This window comes from Chlorocebus sabaeus, chromosome 24 (genome assembly GCF_047675955.1).
Source record: "Chlorocebus sabaeus isolate Y175 chromosome 24, mChlSab1.0.hap1, whole genome shotgun sequence".
Classification (NCBI taxonomy): Eukaryota; Metazoa; Chordata; class Mammalia; order Primates; family Cercopithecidae; genus Chlorocebus; species Chlorocebus sabaeus.
In genome coordinates this window covers 67,693,665-67,719,585 of record NC_132927.1, presented here as the reverse complement: position 1 = coordinate 67,719,585, position 25,921 = coordinate 67,693,665, and the positions used below count along the sequence as shown (strand labels likewise).

General features: G+C 51.3%; 1 protein-coding gene across 5 annotated transcripts in view; it reads left to right on the top strand.

Annotated features, from left to right (window-relative positions):
- Positions 1 to 25,921, top strand: part of CCDC88C (coiled-coil domain containing 88C) — a 146,953-nt gene that overhangs the window by 7,083 nt on the left and 113,949 nt on the right. For 4 of the 5 annotated variants that reach the window (XM_007987601.3, XM_037984401.2, XM_037984403.2 and 1 more), the window contains exon 3: positions 2,353 to 2,461. In XM_007987601.3, coding sequence (XP_007985792.3) covers positions 2,353 to 2,461 — 109 coding nt within the window. Of the gene's footprint in view, positions 1 to 2,352; positions 2,462 to 12,113; positions 13,998 to 25,921 lie in introns of those variants that run through there. The other variant, XM_037984402.2, reaches the window with a different exon arrangement.

Genomic DNA, 25,921 nt, shown 5'->3' with positions numbered 1-25,921 from the left:
GCTATTTTGAGAAGCGCATTCGTCACTGTGAAATTGATTTTCATCTTTTAAGGTATCTACCGTAAAGGGAGGAGAATTGTACCTTTCAGATAAATTACTTTATAATGCCAGGAACACTTCTGTAGCTAAGAATGCCTTTGCAGTTCAAATTCTGAATGCCTCTTCTTTTCCTGAATTAATTTTCACAGAACTCTTAACCTTTATTTTCTCAGTTATTCATGACTCCAAGAGAAACACGTAACACGTAAGTGATTTGGCCACACTCCATCACTGTACTTCCAGAAACATTTGAAACGATTTCGATTTGTAGGGTTTTTTTTTTCCTTTGTCAATTTTCTACTAATTATTGGCTTTGAATGAACCAGATGGCATTGAGATTGATTTCCTTAACTCCCCACACCAACCCCCAAGAGGCTCAGCACCTTCATCACGGGGCCTGGATGACAGAAGAAACTGTGAAGACAGGCCCTCCTTTGAATTAGCCATCCTTCGCGGTGTCTTGGGACCGTCAGATGGAAGGGAGGCCTTTGTTATGAAAAGCAGCGCACAGTCTGTGGAAGGGTGGAAGCGAACTCAGTAATGCTGAGTGCTCTAATGGAAAGCATCTTCTGACACTGAGCGTTTTGAGAAATGTCTTGTATATAGATGAGGAAGGGACATAATACATCACTTGATGTAGATTTCTAGTTTCATCACAACTAGACCCGACTTTTGCCTGAGGTTGGAAAATAAATGACACTTTGGGGATTTCCCACGTGAATTAATTATTAATTGTGTCTCTTAGGATTTTTTTTTTTTTTTTTTTTTGAGACGGAGTCTCGCTGTGTCACCCAGGCTGGAGTGCAGTGGCCAGATCTCAGCTCACTGCAAGCTCCGCCTCCCGGGTTTACACCATTCTCCTGCCTCAGCCTCCCGAGTAGCTGGGACTACGGGCACCCGCCACCATGCCCGGCTAGTTTTTTGTAATTTTTAGTAGAGATGGGGTTTCACCATGTTAGCCAGGATGGTCTCGATCTCCTGACCTCGTGATCCACCCGTCTCAGCCTCCCAAAGTGCTGGGATTACAGGCTTGAGGCACTGTGCCAGGCCTCTTAGCATTTCTTACAGGGTGCCTTGTACACCATAGAAGTGTCAAAGATTGATTATGCCATTTTCTGAAATAGGATTTTTGTCCCTGGAATTTGTAAATCATAGGGAGGACTAGCCCAAGACCAATTCACATGACAGAGGGGGACCTGTGTTTAGTGGAACATTATGATTCTGTTGGCGTAATAAGTCAGAAAAGGTACCATTCTGGCCTGGCACGGTGGCTGACGCCTGTAATCCCAGCACTTTGGGAGGCCAAGGTGGGTGGATCACCTGAGGTCAAGAGATTGAGACCAGCCTAGCCCACATGGTGAAACCCTGTCTTTACTAAAAATACAAAAATTAGCTGGGCATGGTGGCACGCACCTATAATCCCAGCTACTCGGGAGGCTGAGGTGGGAGAATCGCTTGAACCCAGGAGGCGAAGGTGCACTAAGCTGAGATTGCGGCACTGCGCTACAGTCTGGGTGAAAGAGCAAGACTCCGTCTCAAAAAATAAATAAATAAATAAATAAATGAATGAATGAATGAATGAATGTACCATTTTAGGCTGGGCATAGTGGCTCATGCCTGTCATCCCAGTGCTTTGGGAGTCTGAGGCAGGAGGATGGCTTGAGGAGTTCGAGACCAGCCTGGGCAACATAGTGAGCCCCTGTCTCTATAAAAAATTTTAAAAATGTAGCTGGGCCTGTAGTCCTAGCTGCCTGGGAGGCTGAGACAGGAAGATCCCTTGAGCTCAGGAGTTTGAGGCTATAGTGATCTGTGATGGTGCCATTGCACGCCAGACTGGGTGACAGAGCGAGACCCTGTCTCTATTTAAAACAAACAAACAAACAAAAAAAAACTACCATTTTTCTCCTTCTGTCTTTCTTGATGTTTCACATATTTTTCTTTGTTCGGCTTTTAATTCTTCTCATCTTGAAATCTATTTGGCTGGGTTGGTTTTATACAATATAACATTTGGGGTCTGCACTAATATGTGATTGTTCTTTTTGGGTGCTAGGAACGGTGAGAATGGAAACAGCATTGACTGAGGGCCTGCGGTGGGCCAGGTGCTCGGGTCAGGGAGCAGAAAGGCGATGTGTGGCCCCCCTGAGGTCCTGGCTTAGCAGTGGCAGGATTAAGATTTGACTTGAACCACAACTGCCACAGCACGGCCTCATGGTCACCTAGGGACTGGAGGACAAGATGCTGGGTCGTGGCTGGGAGAGGAAGTGTGGCAGCTGCTGGAAGATGCAATTTCCATTCTCGTGTTTCTTCCCCTAGAGATCCCAGGCCCACAAATCAACGCATCAATAAGCACGTCAACAATGATGTGAACCTTCGCATTCAGAATTTGACCATCTTGGTGAGAAACATTAAGACCTACTATCAGGTAAGGGCAGTTCTGCTGTCAGGAATTCTGATGTGTGTCCATCAGTATCGTCACTGTCACGGTTTTCCCACAGGAGGCCGGGAGGAAACGGTGCTTATGTTTAGGCCTCTACTTGTTGAAGTTGGTTGCATTCATGTGAACCCTTCGTTGGGGCATATGTGAGGAGGAGGTGGTGTGTTGCTTTCCCTTGTTCGGTGAATGTTCTTTGAGCTGGAAGGCCCCGGAGAGGAGCCTCGGTTTGCAGCCTCTGCCCCAGGAATGCAGTTGAGTGGGGACTGGCTGGAACGGGCTGGAATGACCCTGATGTGGTTGTTGTCCCCAGCCCCTGGCTCAGTGATTCTTTATACAGGAGCCATTCAAGGGTTGAGGGAGAGGAGGAACCACAGGAGGGCTATGAAGACCTCAGGAGGCTGAGGCAGGAGAATCGCTTGAACCTGGGAGGTGGAAGTTGCAGTGAGCCAAGGTCGTGCCACTGTACTCCAGCCTGGTGACAGAGCAAGACTCCATCTCAAAAACAAACAAAGCCCCAAACCCATCCCAGCCTTGGGAAGGCCAGTTGAGAGTCTTTGATGGTGTTAGTGATCTCTGTATGGCCAACACGGATGGAAATGGACTGAAACTGTGTACCTTGGAGCCCTGGCTTTCTTTTTTTTTTTTTTTTTTTTTGAGACCGAGTCTCACTTTGTCGCCCAGGCTGGAGTGCAGTGGCACCATCTCAGCTCACTGCAAACTCCGCCTCCCAGGTTCACACCATTCTCCCGCCTCAGCCTCCCGAGTAGCTGGGACTACAGTCGCCCACCACCACGCCAGGCTAATTATTTTGTGTTTTTAGTAGAGACGGGGTTTCACTGTGTTAGCCAGGATGGTCTCCATTTCCTGACCTTGTGATCTGCCCGCCTCGGCCTCCCAAAGTGCTGGGATTACAGGCGTGAGCCACCGTGCCCAGCCAGGAGCCCTGGTTTTCAAACCTTTTCTTAGCAGTGAAACTTTCCCCCTATATGATTTTTCTTGAGACCCCAGGTGAAGCCCAGTGCACTGTGCTCAGCTGTCTCCTCGGCCTCTAGGGCATCTGTCTGGGTTCCCGGGACCCCAGGGGACACAGATTGGGAACTGCTCAAGAACAACTGCCTCCCAGATTCAGGCCAGCGTTTCACTATACATGTGACTAGACTCCACCTGACACCTGTTCCTCGCACTTGGCTTCCTGGGCTGTAACTTAGCCCAGGGATTGGGGAGTGTCTTTGGATGTTGTGAGGCCTCTGTTGATGCGAGGAAGCCCTCTGGCCAGCCGTGACTCCCCTTCTGCCCTTGTGCAGTAGTTGCTGGTTCTGGGGTCCGCTGAGGGACTGCTGGGCGGGCTGCCAGGCAGAATGTGTACTGTGGCATCGGGCTTCGTGCTGGGCCCGGTTCCTGTCGAGGGCTGTGGTTGCTGCAGGAGCCCTTGCTTCTGTTTCAACATGAATTTGAAACTGAACGTGAGAGGGAGGGAATGGACAATGGCCTGGGTTTTCTGGGATTGTTTCCATCCTCCTCCCGTTGGGTGGGGGTGCTGGCATGGTTTGCCTGTGTGGGCCAGTTCAGTGAGCCATCTGTGCTCAGTCCAGAGAGCACTGGGAGAGGGGCACCATGGGGTCTCTGGACATTGCGTCTGGGAAGATTAGAACCAGCCCCATACCTTTAGTTCCAGATGTCTGAGGAGGGGGCCGAGGGTCAGGGAGAGGCCTGGAGGACTGGTGTGGGAGCCTGTGACACTTGGCTCTGGGGAGTGGAAGGGGAGCCACCCTCAGCATGGTGTATGCTATAGGCAGGGGCATTTCTGCTGGTGTCTCCCTCTCGACAGCCATGCACAGAGGCAGTGGGGCAAAGGTGATGGTGCTGTCAGTGACCTGGGCGTCTGTGATGAGGGCCTGGTGGCTGTGCTGGCTGCTCAGCAGGTGTGCAGGGCATGGACCCTGTCTGCAGGTGCCATTCATGCCAGGCAGGTGCTTTCAGTACTGTGTGCTAAGTGCGGGGGGAAGCACATAATGCTGCAAGTTCAAGAGGCAAGACCCCCTAAGCCAGCCTGCGTGCGGGGAGTTGGGGAAGCTTCTTGGAGGAGGTGATACCTGAGTGGAGTTTCAGTGGGCAACTGAGTTTCTAGTTTGGAGGGTCATGGGAGGGAATGGGCAGGGCTGGCCAGAGCCAGCGGTATAGCACCGGGCAGATGTCTGCATCCCTGTCCTCCCTCCTCCTGCACTGTGAGCTCCTGGATGAGCTTGGATGTGATGAAGGTCTCAAATGGAGGGGAGGTTTCTGCAGGTCTTCATGAGTAGCACGGGGCAGGCTCTTGCTGGAAGCTGTTTGGCCACAGAGATGCCATCCTCTGGCCCTGCCAGCCCAGGAGGACTTCTGCTGTTGGTGACCAGCCACTCTGAGGGTCCAACTCCGGGCCGGACAAAATGGACTTGACACTCGCTTGAGACTGTGTGGGTTTGAGAAGCAGTTTGCTGTTCTTGGGGTACTGTGCAGAGTTCCAGAAGGTGGGAGGTGGCCACACAAAGTAAAAGATGGCCAGCCCACCCTCAGGGTCCAGAAGGACTTCCAGGTAGAAAGAGGACCCTGCATCCCAGCTCCCCCTCCTTTTGTGCTGGGAGCTCTGGTGTGCGCCGGCAGTCTGGCCCATCTCAGAGCAAATGGTCGGTCAGTCAGTGTGTGCTGACAGCACTTGCTGCTGCCCAGGGAGTGGTCACTGCCTCAGTCCTCCTGCTTGAAGGAAGCTGACAAGACGCTTGTGTTCAGGGCTGGCACATTCCGTGTGGACAGTGTTCTGCTGTGTATTTTTTTTTCCTTCCGATTTATGACAAAATAAAGTTCTTGTCATACAGGTCGTACTGTACGTGCTCTCTGTAAACAGCTTGGAAAACAGACAAGTAGCACAAGAAAAGACGCACCCGTTCACGCAGCACCCAGTGGCAATCACTGTTAACATTTGTCGTATTTCCTTCCAGTTCTTGAGTGAATGGTTTTTGTTTTATGCCATTGTGGTTGTGGCCATATATACAATTGCGTATCCTGCCTGTTTTCCCTCCCACCTAACGTTAGAGCGCAAACATAACCGGTTATTATAGTCAAGGGGTATTCCAGAACGTAAGAGCTGCCGCCTGGTCTCTTCTTGGGAAAGTAACCCCGAAGGTCCTGAGGGCTTGGAATTAAGTGGGACAAACGTCGTTCCTTACTCTGACTGGGGTGCTGCGTGGGTGGGCCTCCCTCTCACCTGTGGCTTTTCGGTGGACACGTCAAGTCCGCGCAGTCTGGCTTGGGGTTTTGTTTGCCAGGAGGTGGCTTTGTGCCCCTAACTGTCCACTTCTTCTCTGCGGCACACTGGAGCAGTGACAGTCTGGAAGGCCAGGCCTCTCCTAAAGAGCATGGGCCGTGTCACTAGGATGCTCAAGTTGATCTCTGAAAACCTGGGGAGGCAAAGGGTCCTTGACCTTTTCCTGAGCAGGGCATAGGTCAGCAAGCAGGTGGAAACCAGTGTGGCTGAGATCCCATCCCACCGCCGGCATCTAAGCCAGATCCTCCGCCTTCCTGGCTTACTGCATTGGACTCTTCTGGGACTGGGGTCCTGGAATCTGCGCTTTCAAAAAGTTCCCCAGCTGCTTGAGTCTCACCATTCCAACGGGATTGAGAGTGGTGGTTCTCAAAAGTGTGGTCCCTAGATCTGCAGCCTCGCTGGGAGCTGGTTAGAGATGCAGATGTAAGTCGGGAGTCTGTATTTTAACAGGCCCCCAGGGGACTCTGAGGCACATGCCCTTGGGAACCACTGGAACCAATGGGTGAGAACATTTCTGGTGATTTCTAGAAGAGTCACATTGAGCTGGATCTCCTGGGCAGAAGGAGCTCAGTCCTCCCCAGGTGACCCTTCTCCATCACATATGCCAGATGCATGTCTCATCACCCCAGGGCAGGAAGGCAGGGTCTCAGAATGGAGGAGGGGAAGGAGAGGATGCGGTGACTGGGGGTTACCAGAGCGAGGAGGGGATGTTGAGAGAGTAACCGGGAAGGGACAGAGAAAGCCAGAGTAGGACAAAGCCTTGGAGCAAGAGCACCTGGGTCAGTCTCTGCATTTTGGAGAAGAAAAGGCTGGCCTGTCCAAGGTGGGGACACCGGCTTTAGGACAGCACCCTCAAATGGGACATCTGCTGAGCAGCCTGGAGGACAGGCGAGGCTGGGCCAGAGCCCCACGCTGCCTCAGCCTGGCTGGCCGGGGTTACCCTGTGTCCTCTGATGCTTGTTTTGCTTGTTCAACAGCCAACCTCCTTTTCATCTGGCTTTTTAAAAATTTAATTTAATTTTTTGAGATAGAGTCTCGCTCTGTTGCCCAGGCTGGAGTGCAATGGTATAGTCTTAGCTCACTGCAACCTCCCCCTCCACTGGGCTCAGGAGATCCTCCTACCTCAGCCTCCTGAGTAGCTGTGACCACCAGTGCACACCCTACGCCTGGCTACTTTTTGTATTTTTAGTACAGACAGGGTTTCACTATGTTGGCCAGGCTGGTCTCAAACTTGGGAGCTCAAGCAGTCCTCCTGCCTTGGCCTCCCAAAGTGCTGGGCTTATAGCATGAGCCTGTAAGGCTCACGGCGTCTGGCCTAGCTTTTTTTAAAATTGAATTTTGGATTTGTGTAATGGTTTGCTTTTTCCATTAAGAACCTTGAATATTTACATTAAATGCAGGTAGTGGAGTCAGGCTGAAAGTGAGGCTGTTCCAGCAGAAGGCTGCCCCGTGCAGCAGCAGCTGGCCTGTCTCTGCCCTGGACACCTTCAGGCTGGCGCCTCGTCCGGAAAGGGCCTCATTGTCGTGTGAGTTTTGTGAGGTTTCTTTGGCTTTGTGTTGTGGGAAGCACTTCAGATGGTGGCCTGGATACATTCCCTGTGGGTTGATGGAGACGTGTGTCTTTGCCATCGAGTCTACACATGGATATCTCATCCAGTGAGATCGGGACCGTTGGATGGATGTGGGGACTTACCCATAGGACTCACTCTGAAATGAGGTATTTGCTGTTTCTTCACGTGCCTCTCCTCGCCAGGTGCAGAGGCTACAAGACTGGGGTCCCACCGTCTCTCTGGGCGGGCTGCTGTCCTCTGAGCCTCCTGAGTGTCCTCCTTCAAGCGAAGGGGGTGGGCCTGAAATGCTACAGTGGCATGGTGGCCAGAAACTGCGAGATTTAGAGTTTACGATCAGCTCAAGGAAGTTTAGCTTTCTGGGTTCCTTGAGCTTGGCTCTCAGACTTCTGGCCTCTAGCATGGGCACAAGGCCAGAAGCTTCCTTATCTCAAGTGAAACAGAGGAATAAATACAGCCTGGGTGCCTTAGCTTCTCCCAGCCCTTTGTTTTTCCTTTATTGCTTTGAAGAATTAAAAATAAAACAGTACAAATGGTCATAATGAACGCTCACATACCTGTTGTTCAAAATAAATACAAACATATGGTTCTATTTTTCCATATTTGCTTGAGACCTTTTCTTTTTTTTTAAGAAGTAAAAATTTTCTGTTAAGATAGACATTCCCACCAGCCACTACTAAGCCCTGTTGTCCTTCTCTCCCTTCCTGGGGTTAATACCTCTCATTAATTTGGTGGTATCCACTTAACACTTTTATACTCTTGCTGTGTATATGTGTGTGTGTTGTATATACATATGTGTGTGCACACTATACACATTTGTGTACACACAGAGCTTTGTGTGATCTTTAGATGAGACTTCCATAAATGGCAGCACTTTGCCTGTAACTTCTTCCTCTGCTCAGCCTTGTTTCTGAGATGTCAGCCTCTGTGGTAGTTGTATTAGATAAGCATGCTCTGTTTACTAAAAATTAGGATTATCTTTAAGAAATGTGGACATTTTGTTTGAAGATGGAAATTTTTGTCTTTTAATTTTTGTTTTGTTTTGTTTTTGTTGCTGTTGTTCGAGACAGCTTGTTTCTTGCTGTTTCCCAGGCTGAAGTGCAGTGGTATGATCATAGCTCACTACAGCTTCAACCTCTTAGGCTCAAGCAGTTCTCCCACCTCAGCCTCCTGAGTAGCTGGGATCACAGGTGTGTGCCACCATGTCTAGCTAATTTATTTTTTATTTTTAGTAGAAGCAAGGTCTCGCTATGTTGCCCAGGCTGATCTCAAACTCCTGGGCTCAAGCGATTCTCAAACTGCTAGGATTACAGGCATGATCCGCTATGGAAAATCTTTTGCCAAAAGCAGGAATAGAAGGAAATGTACATTTGACATTGTTGGTGGAAACAACACATGTGTGGTCTGGAGTGTTTAGTCTGCTTCACTGCTTTGATGGGCAGGGACAGGATTCAAGGGAACTGAGAGTCCGCTCAGGCCATGGCTACTGGTACAAGAGGCATTTGCTTTACGAGTAACAATACGTTGTATAGAATTTGCAGAGGAAAAATTAGTTTCTCTACTTTTGACTTCAAAGGTTAAAGAGGAGGGCCATATTTTTGATTTTGTAGCTCATGTCCACATTGTGAGGAAATTAAAAATAACATTTTTGATTATAAAAATATATTCTGGCTGGGCACGGTGGCTCACACCTGTAGTCCCAGCCCTGTGGGAGGCCAAGGCAGGTAGATCATGAGGTCAGGAGTTGGAGACCATCCTGGCTAACACGGTGAAACCCTATCTCTACTAAAAATACAAAAAAACTAGCCGGGCATGGTGGCGGGTGCCTGTTGTCCTAGCTACTCAGGAGGCTGAGGGAGGAGAATGGCGTGAACCCAGGAGGCGGAGATTGCAGTGAGCCGAGATTGCACCACTGCACTCCAGCCTGGGCGACAGAGTGAGACTGTGTATCAAAAAAAAAAAAATATATATATATATATATATTTTCTTACTATATGTATATTCTTTATATATATTCTTACTATATATTCTTACTATATATATTCTTACTATATATATATATTTTCTTACTATGGATTAGGAAGTAGAAGGAAAGTTAAATTCATCTATTATCTCAACACCTAGGGATACCACTGCCAGCATTTTGGTACTTGTGCTTGCTTTGTGTGTGTGTGTGTGTTTCTGAAGTGTGGCTCGTATCATTATACTGTTTGTAACCTGCCTTTTTTTCATTTACCATGCAGTGAGCCGGCTTTTCCCCACCATTAAATACTCCTTCATAATATGAATTCTGGTGTCTGTAACATTTTATCGTGTGGATGTGACTCCTGTCATTGTCTCAGAATCAGAAACCATGCCACTGTGAACATACTTGGTACATAAGTCATTCAACACATGTTCTTATTTCCTTAGCAGGGAGTTCCTAGGTCAAATGACATGAATACTTTGAGAAGTTTTGCTACTTATTGCCAAAATAGCCTTATTTATAGGTTTTTTCCCTTTTCTTTGGTCAATTGCCTGTTTGTGTTCTTCACCCTTTGTGATTGCGTTTGTTAAAATGCAGCTATTTTAACAAATTGCTATTGCATGCTGAAGATTCTCGAGTCCCGAGCCCCCGCCAGGCCGGCAAGGTCCTGAGGCTGTGTTTGTGATGTCTGGGCGGACTTCGTCTGTGTTGCAGGATCTTGAGTGTTTTTGGGCTCTCTCCAGCAGGACTGCCTGAGGGAGTCGTAGGGGCATTAGAGAACAAGGCAGCCATTAGGGGCAGGGCCTGGCTGTGGCTGGGGGTCCAGCCCAGGCCTGGGCTCCGTCCCCACGTCGGCAGCGGGAGCTTTTGTGGACCTGAGCATCCGGAGGTCACAGTCAGCTTCCGTGTGAAGGTTTGCAGTCCGTTCAGAATTCAAGAGCGAACCCTCGACTGCTGGGAGGTGCGCCTGAGGAGGGCAGTGGTCTGCGGGAGTGGGGGGAGCCCTCGTCCTCCTCCCATCCCCCATCCCCCATCCCCCATTCCCTAGCTAGCGCTTGTCTAGTAGAATAAGGAAATGCAGGATGTGGAAGCTCTGGTGGCCCAGAGGTGGGTGGGACTTGCCAGGTTACCGGCTCTTACTCTTTCTTGTCCTCTCCATGCCCAAGATGCTCACGTTTTGTAGGGTGGGAGAGTGGCCAGGTAAATCAGCTGCAATAACACCTGTGTACGCAGGACACGGAACATGGCCAGACACAGGTCTGGGGAGCAGGGATCCTGGAGAGCTTTCTCAGGGGAGATGTCTGCCTGCGGCTGGCGGGTTGACTGGCAGGGAGGTGGTGTCCTCTGGGAAGAACAGCACCTGCAGAGCTTTGGAGACATAAAACAGCCCGAAGGTTGGGGCATCTCTTGTGGGGTATGGGGGTGAGGCTGCAGGATGTGCTTAGGTGCTTAGGAATCTGTACTTTTTGTTTGTTTGTTTGTTTGTTTTGAGACGGAGTCTCACTCTGTCACCCAGGCTGGAGTGCAGTGGCGCCCTCTCGGCTCGCTGCAACCTCCGCCTCCCAGGTTCAAGTGGTTCTCCCACCTCAGCCTCCTGAGTAGCTGGGATTACAGGCACCTGCCATCATGCCTGGCAAATTTTTTGTATTCTTAGTAGAGATGGAGTTTCACCGTGTTGGCCAGGCTGGTCTTGAACTCCTGACCTCAGGTGATCCACCCACCTCGGCCTCCCAAAGTGCTGGGATTACAGGCGTGAGCCACCGAGCCTGGCCTAGGAACCTGAACTTCTAAAAGAGAAAGCTTATGAAAGAAAACTCCTGCTCCCGTTTGGAGAATGCATAGGTGTTGGGAGGGGTTGGCAGGTCGCGGGGCCCTGGACTGAGGCCACGACAGCAGAGAGAAGGATGAGCTCTAGGAGACTCCATGGGGATCCAGCCCAGATGTGGGAGTCCAGGGGTGAGGGGTCCCTGGGTTCCTGATGTGACGTGGGGGTGGGTGTTGGGGCTACTCTCTGGGTGAGCCTAGGGCTCTGGGTGAGGAGAAGTGGGCTCAGTGGGGAGCAAGCCAGCTTGGTGTCACTGGTGTCGGGCAGGTGGAGCTGAGCGTTCCCGGCTAGGAATGCAGATGGAAGCCATGGGGAAGTTGGCTAGAGAGTCACAAGCAGGCGTGAGGGATGAGAATTGCCCATGGCCGAGGAGGTGGGAGCAGGTCCCCTGGGTTAGGGTTGGGCAGAGCACATGGGACTCCCTAAGGTGACAGTGAGGAGTCCCCCAAGTGGGAGGACCAGAGGGAGAGTGGGCTGCAGAGAGGAGAACCCCTGAGGAGAGAGGGCACCAATACACCAGGCTGCCCGTGGCCCAGCAGACCACCCAGCTGTGGGCGGCTCAGTGCCCACCTGGAGCAAGCACCCTAGGACAGCAGGAACGGCCATCCAGGCCCAAGACAGTCTTGCTCTGCAGCAGACCTGTGTGCCGCCAGGGCTGCAGGCTGGTGGTGGAGGCTTCCTGATCAGCCAGACAAGAGGGCTGCAGTTCTCAGGGCCACTAGAAGCCCCTTTTCTACACTTAACAAAAGGCCTGTACTCCCAGCCTGTGGTGCTCCCTGCCTTGCTGGCTCCTGCTGCTTGTATTTCTTTCAATTTTGCCTTTTTATTTATTTTTGAGACAGGGTCTCACTCTCTCACCGACGCTGGAGTGCAGTGGTGCGACCATAGCTCATTGTAACCTCAAACTCCTGGGCTCAACCGATCCTCCAGTCTACCAAGTAGCTAGGAGTACAGGTGCGCACCACTGTGCCCAGCTAATTATTTTTGAATTTTTTGTAGAGATGGGGTCTCACTGTGCTGGCCAGGCTACTCAAACGCCTGGGCTCAAGCAGTCCTCCTGCCTTGGCCTCCCAAGGTGTTGGGGTTACAGGCGTGAACCCCCATGCCAGCCAGTGTTGGTGTTACAAGCTCAGTGGTTCAGCTGTTGGCCCGGGGTGGAGCAGATGGGCTGAGGACTTGGTGATGTGCTGAACGCCCAAACCTCTTGGGAGGCAGGTTTGGTTTCTGTAAGCTGTTAGAGTGCCAGTTGGACTTGTTTTCCTTTCTTTTCTCTCCTTTTTGTTGTCAGAAGAAATGCTGTCCAGGCATATCAGATAGCAGCAAGGAACTGTGGGACTCAGATCTGTGCCCATATCAAAAGACTGAGAGATGAATGGGAGGGAGCTTAACCTTTACTGAGTGCCCTTGCTGGGGACCTCAGAACCTCGTCGTATCTCACTGTTACTTCGGTATTATAAAGAAAAAATGACCGTCTCCATTCCACAGGTTAGGAAACCAAGGCTCATGGAGCAAGATCAGGAAACAGCTTCAGAAAGCTGCAGGTTTTCTTCATCACTGGCTGCTTGGAGAAGCTTCTTTCTAAAAGCCAGGCTTTCTAGAGTCACGTAGGGAGGTAACTTGCTGCAGGTGGACCTGCTGCCTTGTAAAGGCTGGCAGGGCCAGTCAGGATCTGCACCCGCAGTGGGGCGGGTGGTGCTGCATGTGCTGTGCCCCCAGCTGGGAGTGTGGGCTCCCGTGATAACCAGGCTTCACACCAGCCTGGAGCCTGGAGGAAGGGACTGGGTTGCTTCAGGCACCTCTGAAACTTCCGGGGTTGGGCGGAGGGTGGAACAGGGAGCAGCTGGCCTCAGACTTCACCCTTCACCCCAGGGTGGCAGGAAGCAGAGATTCGGGGCTAATTGCAGGGGTTGCGGAGGGCAAAAGGTGGGTTTGATGTAATTAGCAGAGTTGGAGTTCAGCCAGGGCAAGGAGATGGAGAGAAAGTGTGTGTGTTTGAGTGTGTGTGAGGGTAAGTGTGTGTGTACACAGTCTCTCTGTTCTCTGAGGGTTCTTTCTCTAGGACTTGAGTCAAGACCTCGATTTGCTGGGGCTTCCCTCCTATCCCAGGGGCGGCCACCCTGTCCTCTGCCTTTGCAGGAAGGAGGTTTGGCTCAGGAGTCTTGCTTTCGCTCCTGGTGTTGGGGGTGTCACCCAGGCCGCTTGACTGACCCCTTGCCTGGGCCTGTTGGGCACAGCACCGAGCCTGGATTCTCAGAACGTGCAGCCTCAAAGGGTCTGCTCAGAGACCTTCCCAGTTCCTGACTTTGACACATTGGGACGTCCCCCTGGTCCCTCTCGCTCCCCAGTGGTGTTTGTTCCAGAATCATGTTTCTGATACAAGTTATCTTACCATGTCAAGTATTGACTTTTTCACTGTTTGCTCAAGTTTTTTTCTTTCTTTCTTCTTTTTTTAGAGATAGGGTCTTGTTCTGTGTAACCCAGGCTGGAGTGCAGTGGTGCAATCACGGCTCATTGCAGCCTCGACCTTGATCTGCCAGGCTCAAGCAATCCTCCTGCCTCAGCTCCCAGAGTAGCTGGGACTACAGGCATGCACCACCACTTCTGGCTAATTTATGTTTCTGATTTTTTGTAGAGATGGAGTCTCTCTGTGTTGCCCAGGCTGGTCTCGAACTCCTGAAGTTGTTTCTTAATTCATGGCCATTTATTTACAGAGCTGTGTGTTTATGAGCCCATCTTGGGAGCACAAAGTAAGCAACAAAGCCTCTGAGAGTGGAAGCTGAGTGATCCCCTGATCGGAGTCTGAATTTGTGCTTCCAGAAAAATTATGGCTGAAACGATGAATGTTAAGCTTGCAGAAGCCAACGGTGAGTGGTGTTGGTGTTCCCAGTGCTTGTCGGGCTCATTCTTTGTTAGGTCTCGTTCAGTTCTGATTGAAAGCTGCGCTTGTGGGTGATGAGTGTTGTGGGATTCGAGTGATGTGAGTGTGAATGAAGGTTGGAAACACAGCTTACTTTATGGACATACCCTAAATGCCAGAGTGGGAGGAAGTGGCAGGAGGGACCAGTTCCTTTTGTGACAGAAAGGAGAGGAATGGATTTCTCAAGTCGTTAAAAAGAAAAAACAGAGGTTTCTCCTTTGCCTTGGGTTTGGTGTTAAATGCCAGGATCAGCATGTTTGATGATCTCACCGGTTTGTCAGAAGGAGTTTCTGAAGAAGAACTTGCCCAGGCAGGCTCTGCCTCTCCGTGAAGCCGGCTGCGTGGCTCCCCTCCAGGGCTCATAACAGTTTTTGTTATTCAGCTGTTCTTTTGGGAATGGCAGAGATTCTCTGCTGCTTCGCCTTGGCATCCAGGGCCCCGTGGTCCTTCGCGATATAATTGTTACGATATAATTGTAGCCTTATTTTTCTAGTAATGAGAGCAATGTTGAAGGAAAGAGGATGAGGAAGTGCTGGTCTTAAATTGATGGTTTCAGCCAGGACTGTAGAAGTTGAAGGGGCCACACTGTACCCCCAGTTCTGAGTTGGTGGTGTTTAGTGGGGAGGCAGAGGTTTCAGATGAAGAGTCAAGGCTGCCAGGTTCCACTGCGAGGCTTCTGTCGGTTGGGGATTGGGTTTCAGGGAGGTTAAGGGTTGAGGGGTGGTATTCTCCACGTAGGGGCGTTCTGTAGGGGAAGAGACGGGCACACTGCAGCTCCAGGGAGAAGCCTCCTGTTGCTTCCTTTAGCTGCAGCTGGGCAAGCCTGGCCTGGGGTCTGGTGGCCTGGGGAGGGAGCAGGCAAGTTTGCCTTCTCGGCTGGGGGACGAGGAGGTTAGCCACTGCCTGGTGGAAGTGGGTGAGCCAGCTCTGTGGGGTGACTTCTTTGGTTACCTGAAGGCCAGGAGAGTGAAGCCAGAGAACAAGGTGGGGTGGGAGGTGGGAAGGCAGGAATGACGAGCGCTCTGCCACTGTGTCAGCTTGGGTCCCTGAACTCTTTCCCTGGTCCACAAGCTTGTGTTCACTATTCCCAGCAGTGTGACTGGGTGCATCGGTCCAACCTCACCTGTAGAGCAGGGGTAAAAATTACCTTATAGGTGGTTGTGAGGCTCAAATGATGTCACAAAACGTTTCCTGAGTCAGTGAATAATAACAGTGACAGCTCTGGGTCCCAGCCTGACTCTGCAGGGGACGCACTTGTTCACCTGTGTTCTGCAGGCAGAGGGGGCCGTTACTTGCAGATAGGGGACTTGGGAGGCAGGAGACACAAATTCAAATAGAAATGGAAAAACAGCCAAGAGCCTCACCATCCTTAGAGGCACAAGGTCGAATGGCGGGTTCCTTTGAGCGCATCCCTCAGATTTGTGGCCTTGGGTAAGTGACTTCATCTCTGAGAGTCTTTCTTCTTTGAAAAGTGGAGATATTAATAGAGCCAGCCTAGGAGGGTTGTAGGAGGGGTTCTATAAGGGCCTCGTACTCAGGGGACACGTGGGTGGGAGGGGAGGATGCCCACCCCTCTGGCAGCGGGATGGCAGGCAGGCCTCCCACACCAAGCCCCCTCCCCTGGCCGCTCTGCGTTCGTCTGTCACTGAGGAGATTATCCAAGGACCCCTCCCGGAGTAATGCGCTCTGATTCATTTGGATTAGTCTCACGCGTGTGCACGTGTGCCTGTCTCTAGCCCTGCACGTTTTTCTCCTGTATGATCGTTTTATTTTAAGCTGAGTGACTTACACATATTATCTCATCAAAGGAAGCCTCACGATTTTATCCCTCACCAGCAATAGAATTCCTTAAAAGCAGGCACTGAATCTTTTTGTTTGTCTGTCACCGCACCAGCATGGAGATGTATCTGCCGTCAGTCAGCGTGTGTTAATGGCAAGATACATAATGATAGAGGCCACCATTCAGTGGAGTAAATAATTCAGAGAATAAGTCATTACAATCAGGGAACATGGTGTCGCACCAGGCCTGGACTGGGAATCCTGTCTCTAGGTTAAAATGACCCTGCAAAGGCCCCCCAACCTGCTGCCCTTTCTAGACTGTTGAGTAATTAGAGGATGGGGCCTGTCTTGTTCCTCTGTGTCCCTGACACATGGCAGGGACCCAGGCCCTGACTCTTTAGGGGGTAAACGGGGGTAAACCGGTGTGGAGGTGCAATGCAGTGAAGGGGCTGGGCTGGAGCTTAGTCTCCCCTACTGTTTTCACGCAGACCTGTAGGCTTTTCATGTGGTGTTTGCTTTGTTGATGGAAATGCCATATGTCAGGTACCGGGAGGGAGGCTCAGTCCCTGAGGGGTGGAAATTAAATTGATTGTTTTCAACTTTGTCTAGCCAGCTTGGCTCCCCTGAGCGTTGTAAGGTTTAGGCTGAATGACTCTAAAATTTTAAGACTAAAATATTTGCCTCCTTTCCAAACCTTAATAACCAAACAGGCTCACCTTCCTGCCCAGCAAGTCAGATTTACATGCCTTTAAAGTGTGGAATTGTGGCTAAGGGACAGAAACTCCCAAGCAGTTTGGCACTTTTTGTGCTCAGTCTGTCTTCTAGCACCCTGTTTTTGGGGTGAGAATGTGTGGCATTCATATTTTATGGAGTAGAGCTTACGAAGTTGATTTCTTTTCTTATATTTTCGTTTTCTTTTTTTGAGACGGAGTCTCGCTCTATCGCCCAGGCTGGAGTGCAGTGGTGCGATCTTGGCTCACTGCAACCTCCGCCTCCCGGGTTCAAGCAATTCTCCTGCCTCAGCCTCCTGAGTAGCTGAGATTACAGGCATGGGCCACCATGCCTGGCTAATTTTGTATTTTTTGATAGAGACGGGGTTTCACCATGTTGGTCAGGCTGGGAAGCTGAATATTTCAGATGGAAATGGACTAAGTTGCAGAGGCGGGTATCCCATGCTTACATGCCAGAAGAAAGAAGCGTTGGTGGTTTCTGAGAACTCTGGGCTATTTTGCTAACTACCTGGGGCAGTTAATCCAAAACAGGTTGTCCAGACCTTCAGAGGAAGCCAGATGGGGGCTGAGGTGTGGGCCATCTGGGAAGGCGCTTCTGTCTGTACCCCTTCTCCTACCTTACCCTTGTTTCTTCCTTCGGGAGGTAGAATTCGCTCAGGTTGCATCTACCTCATCTGCCCCTCTGCCTGCAGGGTTGGGGGGTTAGGGGGTGTGGGGGGGCTCCCATCCTACTTACAGGCAGAACAGCTGGCACCTGGATCTGTCATCTCCTAGCTCAGCTTCTCCCAGGGCGGCTCCTCTTGTCCTCCAGGGCCACCCTGACACTGGTGTGACCTGGGGCAAGTGGCCCAGCCCCTCCTAGCCTGTTCCTCCTTTGTCAGATGGGGGTGATGACTGCACACCCCTCCCTGGGTTGCAGCGATTCCGAGAGAGCCAGTGAGTGACTGGTGCCTGGGAAATGCCCAGCCCGGTGCCCATGGGCCGTTTCCAGGAGCGGGCTCTGGTACTGTCTTTCCCTCTCCCACTCCCTCACACGTCCTGCCCTTGCAGTTTCTCCTGCCCCAGCACCTTTCCTTTTTCCCTGTGTGAGGCCTTGAAGACTCTCTGGAATTTAATGTCATTATTGCCATCATCACACCCCTGGCCCTGACTTGTTTTCTGTGTGTCCCACCCCACATTGCAGACTCATTCAGGGCGGGGACTCCGGCAGCCTCTGCCTCTCCCAGGAAGCGCAGTGAGGGGCTCAGTGAGAGTGAGGGGGCTCAGTGAGAGTGAGGGGCTCAGTGAGAGTGAGGGGCGCAGTGAGAGTGAGGGGGCGCAGTGAGAGTGAGGGGGCGCAGTGAGAGGGGCGCAGTGAGAGTGAGGGGGCGCAGTGAGAGTGAGGGGCGCAGTGAGAGTGAGGGGGCGCAGTGAGAGTGAGGGGCGCAGTGAGAGTGAGGGGCGCAGTGAGAGTGAGGGGGCGCAGTGAGAGTGAGGGGCGCAGTGAGAGTGAGGGGGCGCAGTGAGAGTGAGGGGCGCAGTGAGAGTGAGGGGCGCAGTGAGAGTGAGGGGGCGCAGTGAGAGTGGGGGGCGCAGTGAGAGTGAGGGGGCGCAGTGAGAGTGAGGGGGCGCAGTGAGAGTGAGGGGGCGCAGTGAGAGTGAGGGGGCGCAGTGAGAGTGAGGGGCTCAGTGAGAGTGAGGGGCGCAGTGAGAGTGAGGGGGCGCAGTGAGAGTGAGGGGCGCAGTGAGAGTGAGGGGCGCAGTGAGAGTGAGGGGGCGCAGTGAGAGTGAGGGGCGCAGTGAGAGTGAGGGGCGCAGTGAGAGTGAGGGGCGCAGTGAGAGTGAGGGGGCGCAGTGAGAGTGAGGGGCGCAGTGAGAGTGAGGGGGCGCAGTGAGAGTGAGGGGCGCAGTGAGAGTGAGGGGGCTCAGTGAGAGTGAGGGGCGCAGTGAGAGTGAGGGGCCGCCCTTGCTGGGCTCCCTGGTGCTGCCTCCAAGAACTCCAAAGGGCCAGGTCCTCGGCTGGGCTGGGCTCTAAAATGTTCCTGCTTTTATGCATCGCTGGTATGGAAACCCTGGGTCATTATCGCTCTGGGTTTAAAAGATGAAGTAAATTGATTTCTAAAGCCAAAGCCACTTTGACAAGCCTTTTGATCTCATTCCTTTTGAACCGAAAGGAATTGGAAATGTGACCAGCTGAAGCCTCTCTCTTTTCTCTTTCCCCTTGAAAAAGTTCTCCTCCTCTAGTCCTAATTGCGGTGTCGTTCCCTGCTCTGGGTGGTTGAAGCCAGCCCCTCGGAGCTCCATGTCCACTGACTCCCACCTCTAGGTTTCCTGGATAGGGATTTGTTGTTGTTGTTGTTGTTGTTGTTGTTGTTTTGTTTTGTTTTGGCAGGGTTGGAGGTGGCATGTGATAGGAGAGGGTGATCTAAAGCCAGAGTTTATAGAACATGTTAAGTTCTGGGTCTGTTTAAACTCCTCCTAGGTACAGGCTCAGGAAGGGAGAGCTGGAACCACTGGAGGTGGCCGTGTTCATGGGAACGGGGTCAGTGGGAGCAGCTGTCATGGTGGCCCTGGGGGCTGCTACCCTGGGGGCCACAGAGGCACCAGAGGGTCAGGAAGAGCCAAATGGAGCCTGGGAGTGAACTCATCAGGTGACTTTGAGATCCAAGTGTATGTTCAGATTTAGTTGGAAAGAGTTTAGAAAGTAGCTGGATTGCGTTATTGCACTCCAGCCTGGGCGACAGCAAGACTCTGTCTGCAAAATAAAAGAAAGTAGCTGGAAAGCAGACTTTCAGCTCCAGAGTAGAGTAAAACTTCTAAAAACAAGAAAAAGGAATATAGTACACTCAGGAACATGTAACTTCTGGTCTTTTAGGAAGTTGACTTGTCTTAGAAATCTTCTGACTTTTTTTTTTTTTTTTGAGACAGAGTCTTGCTCTGTCACCCGGGCTGGAGTACAGTGGCATGATCTCAGCTCACCACAGCGTCTGCCTCCTGGGATCAAGCGATTCTCCTGCCTCAGCCTCCAGAGTAGCTGGGATTGGGATTACAGGCACCCACCACCACGCCCAGCTAATTTTTGTATTTTTAGTGGAGACAGGGTTTCACCATGTTGGCCAGGATGGTCTCAAACTCCTGACCTCAAGTGATCTGCCCGCCTCAACCTCCCAAAGTGCTGGGATTGCAAGTGTGAGCCGCTGTTCCCGGCCTACTTCTGACTTTTAAAAAGCAAGCAACACAGGGAGTTATTTGTGGAAGGGGTACAGAATTTCAGTTCTGCAAGATGAGAAGAGTTCTAGAAATGGATGGTGGGGATGGTTGCACAATAGCATAAATGTATTTAATGCCGCTGAACTATACACTTAAAACTTAACCATTTTAAGCTTTTTTTTTTTCTTAAGGTTATGCATATTTTACCACAATTAAAACCGGGCACCCAGTGGGTTTTTTTTGTTTGTTTTGTTTTTTGTTTTTTCTTCAGGAAGAGAGTTTGTACTGTGAGGATGGTGGTTCTGCATTCCCTGGGTCCAGCATGAGGCTCAGCCCACAGGTGCCAGTGAATGGGCAAGCTCCTCAGGCTTCTACAACATTCTGGTTTGTGACTGCCACTGTGTTAAGTGCTTGGTGTTGAAGGCAGTTGGTGTCGGGACTGATGCTAAGAATCCTTACTTCCTTCCCATTTCAGTCTTCACCTTCACTAGGTGGCATTTATTCCCATCTCAAAGATGAGGAGACGGAAGTTCAGAGAAACCAAGGACCCTGGGAACCTTGTCCCAGAGCCCAAGACTTTGAAACAAGGAAGTACCGAGCCTGAGGACCGAATCCACGTTCTTCCTTTCTGGAGACTCCTGTCCTCTGCTCTCTGTCTGATAGGTGGTGGGAGACCAAGTAAAGGAAGTGAGGGTGTTTCCACCCCATTCTCTGGGCTTCGGAATGTGGTGTTTGGGTTTTTTTCCTTTGTAACTCCCTTAGGCTCTGGGAATCCTGTCATAGAATGGGTCCAGCCACTGGCTTTTCGCATGTGTACCTGGAAGGTGACTTTGGTATGGCCACTGACCACTGGGAGGATGCCGTGGGCTGGCCATGGACTTTGCCTCCTGGTGACCCACAGCACTGACTTGGAACAGTTAGTTAGAAAACCCAGAGGCTGGACGGGTGAGGGCTCTGTGGCAGCCTGTGTGTCACCGCCCCAGTATTCTCTGTGATGGGAGGCTTTAATGAACAGAAGTGCCTCTGAGATGCCAGCTTGGTTTTTCTTGTTTAGCACAGAGCACAGGGTATGCTTTCAGTGTTGCACTGGGTGAGAAGAGTCCCCACCCTCTCTAGTCTGATAACGAGGTGGAGATGCCAAAAGCATAAATTAAGCGGATGGAGGGCTTCTGTGAAACATATGGCTATGTGCCAGACGCTGTGCTCAAATCTGTGTCAAGGAACAGAATCGGAAATCTACTAAGAATGTGTGTGATCGTCATCATAAGGGGTTTGGAACCCCAGCCCAGCCCTGAAAGTAGCAACTTGCTGCCCCACTGAGGGGCCAAAGTAACCGTGGCTGGTTGAGCAGGACTTGTCAGCATTTCTTATATTTTCTCTCTTTTTAAAATCCTTTTTCTTTTTCTTTTTTAAGAAAAAGTTTTTCTCTTTTTTCTTTCTTTCGTTCTTTTTCTTTTTTCTTTTCTTTTTTTTTTTTCTATTTTTAAAAATAGAGCCAGGGTCTTGCTGTGTTGTCCAGGCTAGTCTCAAACTCCTGGGCTCAAGTGATTCTCCTGCCTCGGCCTCCCAGAGTGCTGGGATTACAGGTGTGAGCCACCGTGCCCGGCCAAAAGCCTTTTTTCACTTGGAGTCAGCATAGGGGTTTTTCCACATCAAAGCAATTCCTCTTAAGTGCCAGCAGCCAAGGTACTCCTGTTGATGATGGATAGTCCTAGGATAGCAAGGCCTTTTAGAAGCTCACGCTTAAATCAAGCACGACTAAACTGTCAGACACGGAAGCATCCCTTTCTACTTCAAACCTTTAGCGTCAGTGACCTTGACTTTGAACTTGGAATCACATCTTCAAGAGCAGTTGTTGACTTTCCCCTGGGAAAGCCGGGAAGGCCAGGAGGAGGATGGAGCAGAGGTCAGGGCCCACGACCCTCTCTTCTCTTTTAACGTTTGGACTCGGAGGAAGCCTGGATGGAGCCATTTTCCCTCCTCACTGTACCTGTCCCTCCCTGGTTTGTAAACTACCCCACTCCACTTGACCAGTAGCTGCTGAGGCCGTAAGGGCCAGGCAGGCCTTCAGATGCACTGATTGGCTCCTCATTCAGGTGGGGGCCAGGAGTGTCTCTGTGTACTTCAGTTTCACTTGAACCTCGTGTTGGGCTGGCATGCAGACTAATATTCTGACAGGCTGAGCAGAATCAGGACCCTCGGTGCTTTATTTTCTGTCTGTCTGTTTTTGTGACGTGAGTGATAGGGGTCTGAAGAAGACAGAGACGCACGCACCGTCCTGCCACCTCAGCACATCCAGGTGCTTCAGGGTTCCCTGCGGAGCCTGTGGCCCTTCCCTGGGAAGGGAATCTGTGGCTTTTGTGGGGACAGCTGAGGGCTATTAATACCCAAGGAAGTCCTTGCCACCAGCTCCAAAGGGAGGAGTTCACATCTCTCGCTGCAAGTGTGCTTGAGTTACGGCCCACGGTTAGAGCAGATCTCGGTCTGTGTTTGGTTGCAACGTCATGTGTTTGAGTGTTTCGATCCTTTTTAAGTCACTTTCTGTGTTTTGCGAGTGACTGACAGCTCGCTGTGTTTCTTGTTTGCACATCAGTTTGAGAGCTTACTGTGAGCGTCTGAGTTAAGCCCTGGGCAGCAGACGTGGTCACCGTCTGCTCAAGGCTACTATAGCTCAGGTCACCCAGGAAGAGAGGGATCTAGCGTTGCTGTGGCAGACACCTTAGCCCTGGACGTTTCCAGAACAGGCGCTATCTGGCACCTGCCTGGGCCTCTGAGTGCCTGAGACCTGGAGGCTGTAGCATCCGCGTCAAGAACGTTGGGAAGCTGGGCTGAAGCAGCCTAGAGCCACGAGGCCCAGTCCCCTCATTTTACATGGGAGGTGGAGTCGGGGGTGGCTGAGGCCACATGGTGAGTTAATAGCAGAGCTGGAGCTCGCTCCTGTGTGACAGATGACAGAAATCTGGTCATACATTGGTTGGGGCCCTTCCCACCCTGGCAGTCTCCCACTTGCTGGCCGCGGCACAGTGGGGATATCCCCGGGGCGTGTTTAGACTAATGGTGACTCTAAGGGGGGTGGTTTCAGAGCAAGTCCTGATGGTGTGTGGCTTTGCTCAGCAGTGGAATGTTCAAGCGTGCAGGGACCTGAACCCCCAGCCGCAAGGCAGAACCAATGGGGAGCCCTTAAAATGCATTGTCTGGACCCCACCCCTTGCAGAGTGAGGGTTTCTGATTTAACTGGCCCAAGTGGGCTTGGCTGTCAGTATTATTTAAAAGCCGTTGTCTTAGATGATTCCGATGTGCGGCCAGGGTTGGGCACTGCTGATCCTGTCCAAGCTGCTCCTCATTTAGCCAACAAGGAAACCGAAACATGGGCCCTGAAGTGGTTTTTGTCCATGCCATCAGCATCTCGTCTCTTGTCTCTCAGGGTGCTGCCTTCCTTCCTTTCCTTGTTTTCCTGTCAGGCATCAGCCAGGAATCTTCCTGCGGCTGCATAAAGCCCTGTGGAAAGTCCCTGGAGTGGCGACAGCTGGCCTGTGCACTTCTTGTGGTCAGCGCGACTGGAGGAGGCCTGTCCAGTCTGCCTCCTAGTGCCTTTGTCCAGGGCCTAACCTAGCAGGCAAGAGAGTTCAAGGTTTGTCAGTTTCCATCTGGCTTTGGAAATCTGGGGGCAACAGAAAGCTCTATAGGCGGCAGCTGTCATTGCCTTCCTGGGAGCAGTTCTGTCTGTATCGTGTGTGGTTCCTGCCACACACGCTGCAGAGGTGGCTTGGCCTGACTGGGCCTTTGGAATAAGATGCAGCGGAGTGTAACCGTCATCTGAGCCAATTCGCCAAACCTCCATAGCCCGGACGTTGGCACTCTCCATGACAACCCGTAGAGGTTCTGTGGTTGTGGGAGCAGAGCTGAGAGGTTCAGTAACACAGCTCAGCCCCTTGAAACTGACTGTCAGTTCTGCAAAGGAGTTAAATTATCTTTGCGTAAACATTGTGTGTTTAGAGCCCCGTGGTTGGTTTTCTTTTCCCAGAACAAGTCCTTGCGTTAGGCTGTGCATTTTGGATGTGGACAGTGGCGCCAAAAGCTGATTCCACTTTGGACGAGTCTCTCTGCATTTTTATGCCTCATTTTCCACATTCATGAAGTGGGAATTGCAACAAGGTTAGAGTGAGCATAAATAAGTTAATGTATTTAAAATACTTAGAATGGTGCTGGGCGCTTAGTGCACAAATATTAACCATTACCACCACTGTTGCATTTCATCACAGAGGATGCCCAGTACGACCTCGTTGTGGTGGGTCCTGGCTGCCTTCTCTGGCAGAGATGGCTTAGTTGGTCCCAAGCCCCTAAAGTGGGGCTAGCCTGGGTCGTAGCCCGTGAACGCAGAGTCCAGGGTTGTTCTGGCGCTGGGCGTGGGGAGAAAGTGTGCTGGCCTCTAAGATGGAATCCACAAGGCTTCCCTCCCATTTGAACAATCACGTCCAACACTGGGCTCGGGCATGGTGGAAAGTCTAAAAGGAGCAGAGAACACACAGATTAGCCCGAGCAATGGAGACTGTCAGCTTCCAGAGCAGGGTCGCACATCAGGGTGGCGAATGAGCTATGGCCACCGTGGCAGGTGTGTGGGTGTGGCATGCACAGATGTGCACAGGCCCTGTTGGTTCTACCATTGGTCTGCTCTACTATTTATGTATTTATTTATTTAGAAATGGAGTTTCACTCTTGTTGCCCAGGCTGGAGTGCAATGGTGTGATCTTGGCTCACTGCAACCTCTGCCTTCTGGGTTTGAGTGATTCTCCTGCCTCAACCTCCCAAGTAGCTGGGATTACAGGCACCCACCACCATGCCCAGCTAGTTTTTTTTTTTTTTGTATTTTTAGTAGAGACAGGGTTTCACCATGTTGGCCAGGCTGGTCTCAAACTCCTGTCCTCAAGTGATCCACCCACCTCGGCCTCCTAAAGTGCTGAGATTACGAACGTGAGCCACCGTGCCCGGCCTGCTCTGCTTTTTAAATTGTTGGCTCATCATAGAAATAACTCAGTCATCACAGGATCTATAAAGAATATGAAGTAGATGGTTCCAGAATTACTGACCCCATTTTACAGATAGGTAATGAGGCCCTGGGATGTTAACTGGCTTGCTCAGGGTCACACATAGCTAGTGAGTGTCAGACCTGAAATTGGAATACAGGCCCTTCTACTCCTGGCCCAATGTTTTTCTCTGTACTGTATGGCCTCTGACATAAAAATGCGTGTGGACAGTTCTAGGAGGTGGAGATGTGTCATAGGCAGCAAGCCCTGCGCCCCACCCAGGACAAAAGCAGGCTTTTATTATTTTTTTTAATTTTATTTTATTGAGACGGAGTCTCGCTCTGTCACCCAGGCGGGAGTGCAGTGGCTGGATCTCAGCTCACTGCAAGCTCCGCCTCCCGGGTTTATGCCATTCTCCTGCCTCAGCCTCCCGAGTAGCTGGGACTACAGGTGCCCGCCACCACACCCAGCTAGTTTTTTGTATTGTTTAGTAGAGACGGGGTTTCACCGTGTTCGCCAGGATGGTCTCGATCTCCTGACCTCGTGATCCGCCCGTCTCGGCCTCCCAAAATGCTGGGATTACAGGCTTGAGCCACTGCGCCCGGCCGGCTTTTATTTTTAATTAAATTTTTTTTGTTTTGTTTTAGAGGCAGGGTCTTGCTATCTTGCCCAGGCTGGTCTCTAACTCCTGGTTTCAAGCAGTCCTCCCACCTTGGCCTCCCAAAGTGCTAGGATTGCAGGCATGAGCCACTATGCCTGGTCAAAAGCAGGCTTTTAAAACCCTGGAATATCTAGCCCCCTGTTTAGCACACCCTGGACTGCTCAAGAGGGGCAACCAGCTTTTAGTGTCCGAGTTTGGCCTTGCTTCCCACCTTGTGACCTGAGGCCCTTCTCCAAGCACAGGTTTTCTGTGGGCCATGTGGGCCTGGAAACCCCCACCTCCCAGGGCTGGGCAAGCTGCAGAACATCTGGCACTGTGTTAGTTCCTCCTCTGGGAACTTTCTCACTGAGGCTGCGGGAGGTTCCCGCCTTCGTAATTGCGTCAGGGTGCTGCTCTCTGTCAGAACTGAGGCCTGATGGAGTGGGGGTGGCGGGGAGTACAGCCACGAAGGCATTTCTTGTGCTACAGTTGCTTTGGGGTAAAAGAA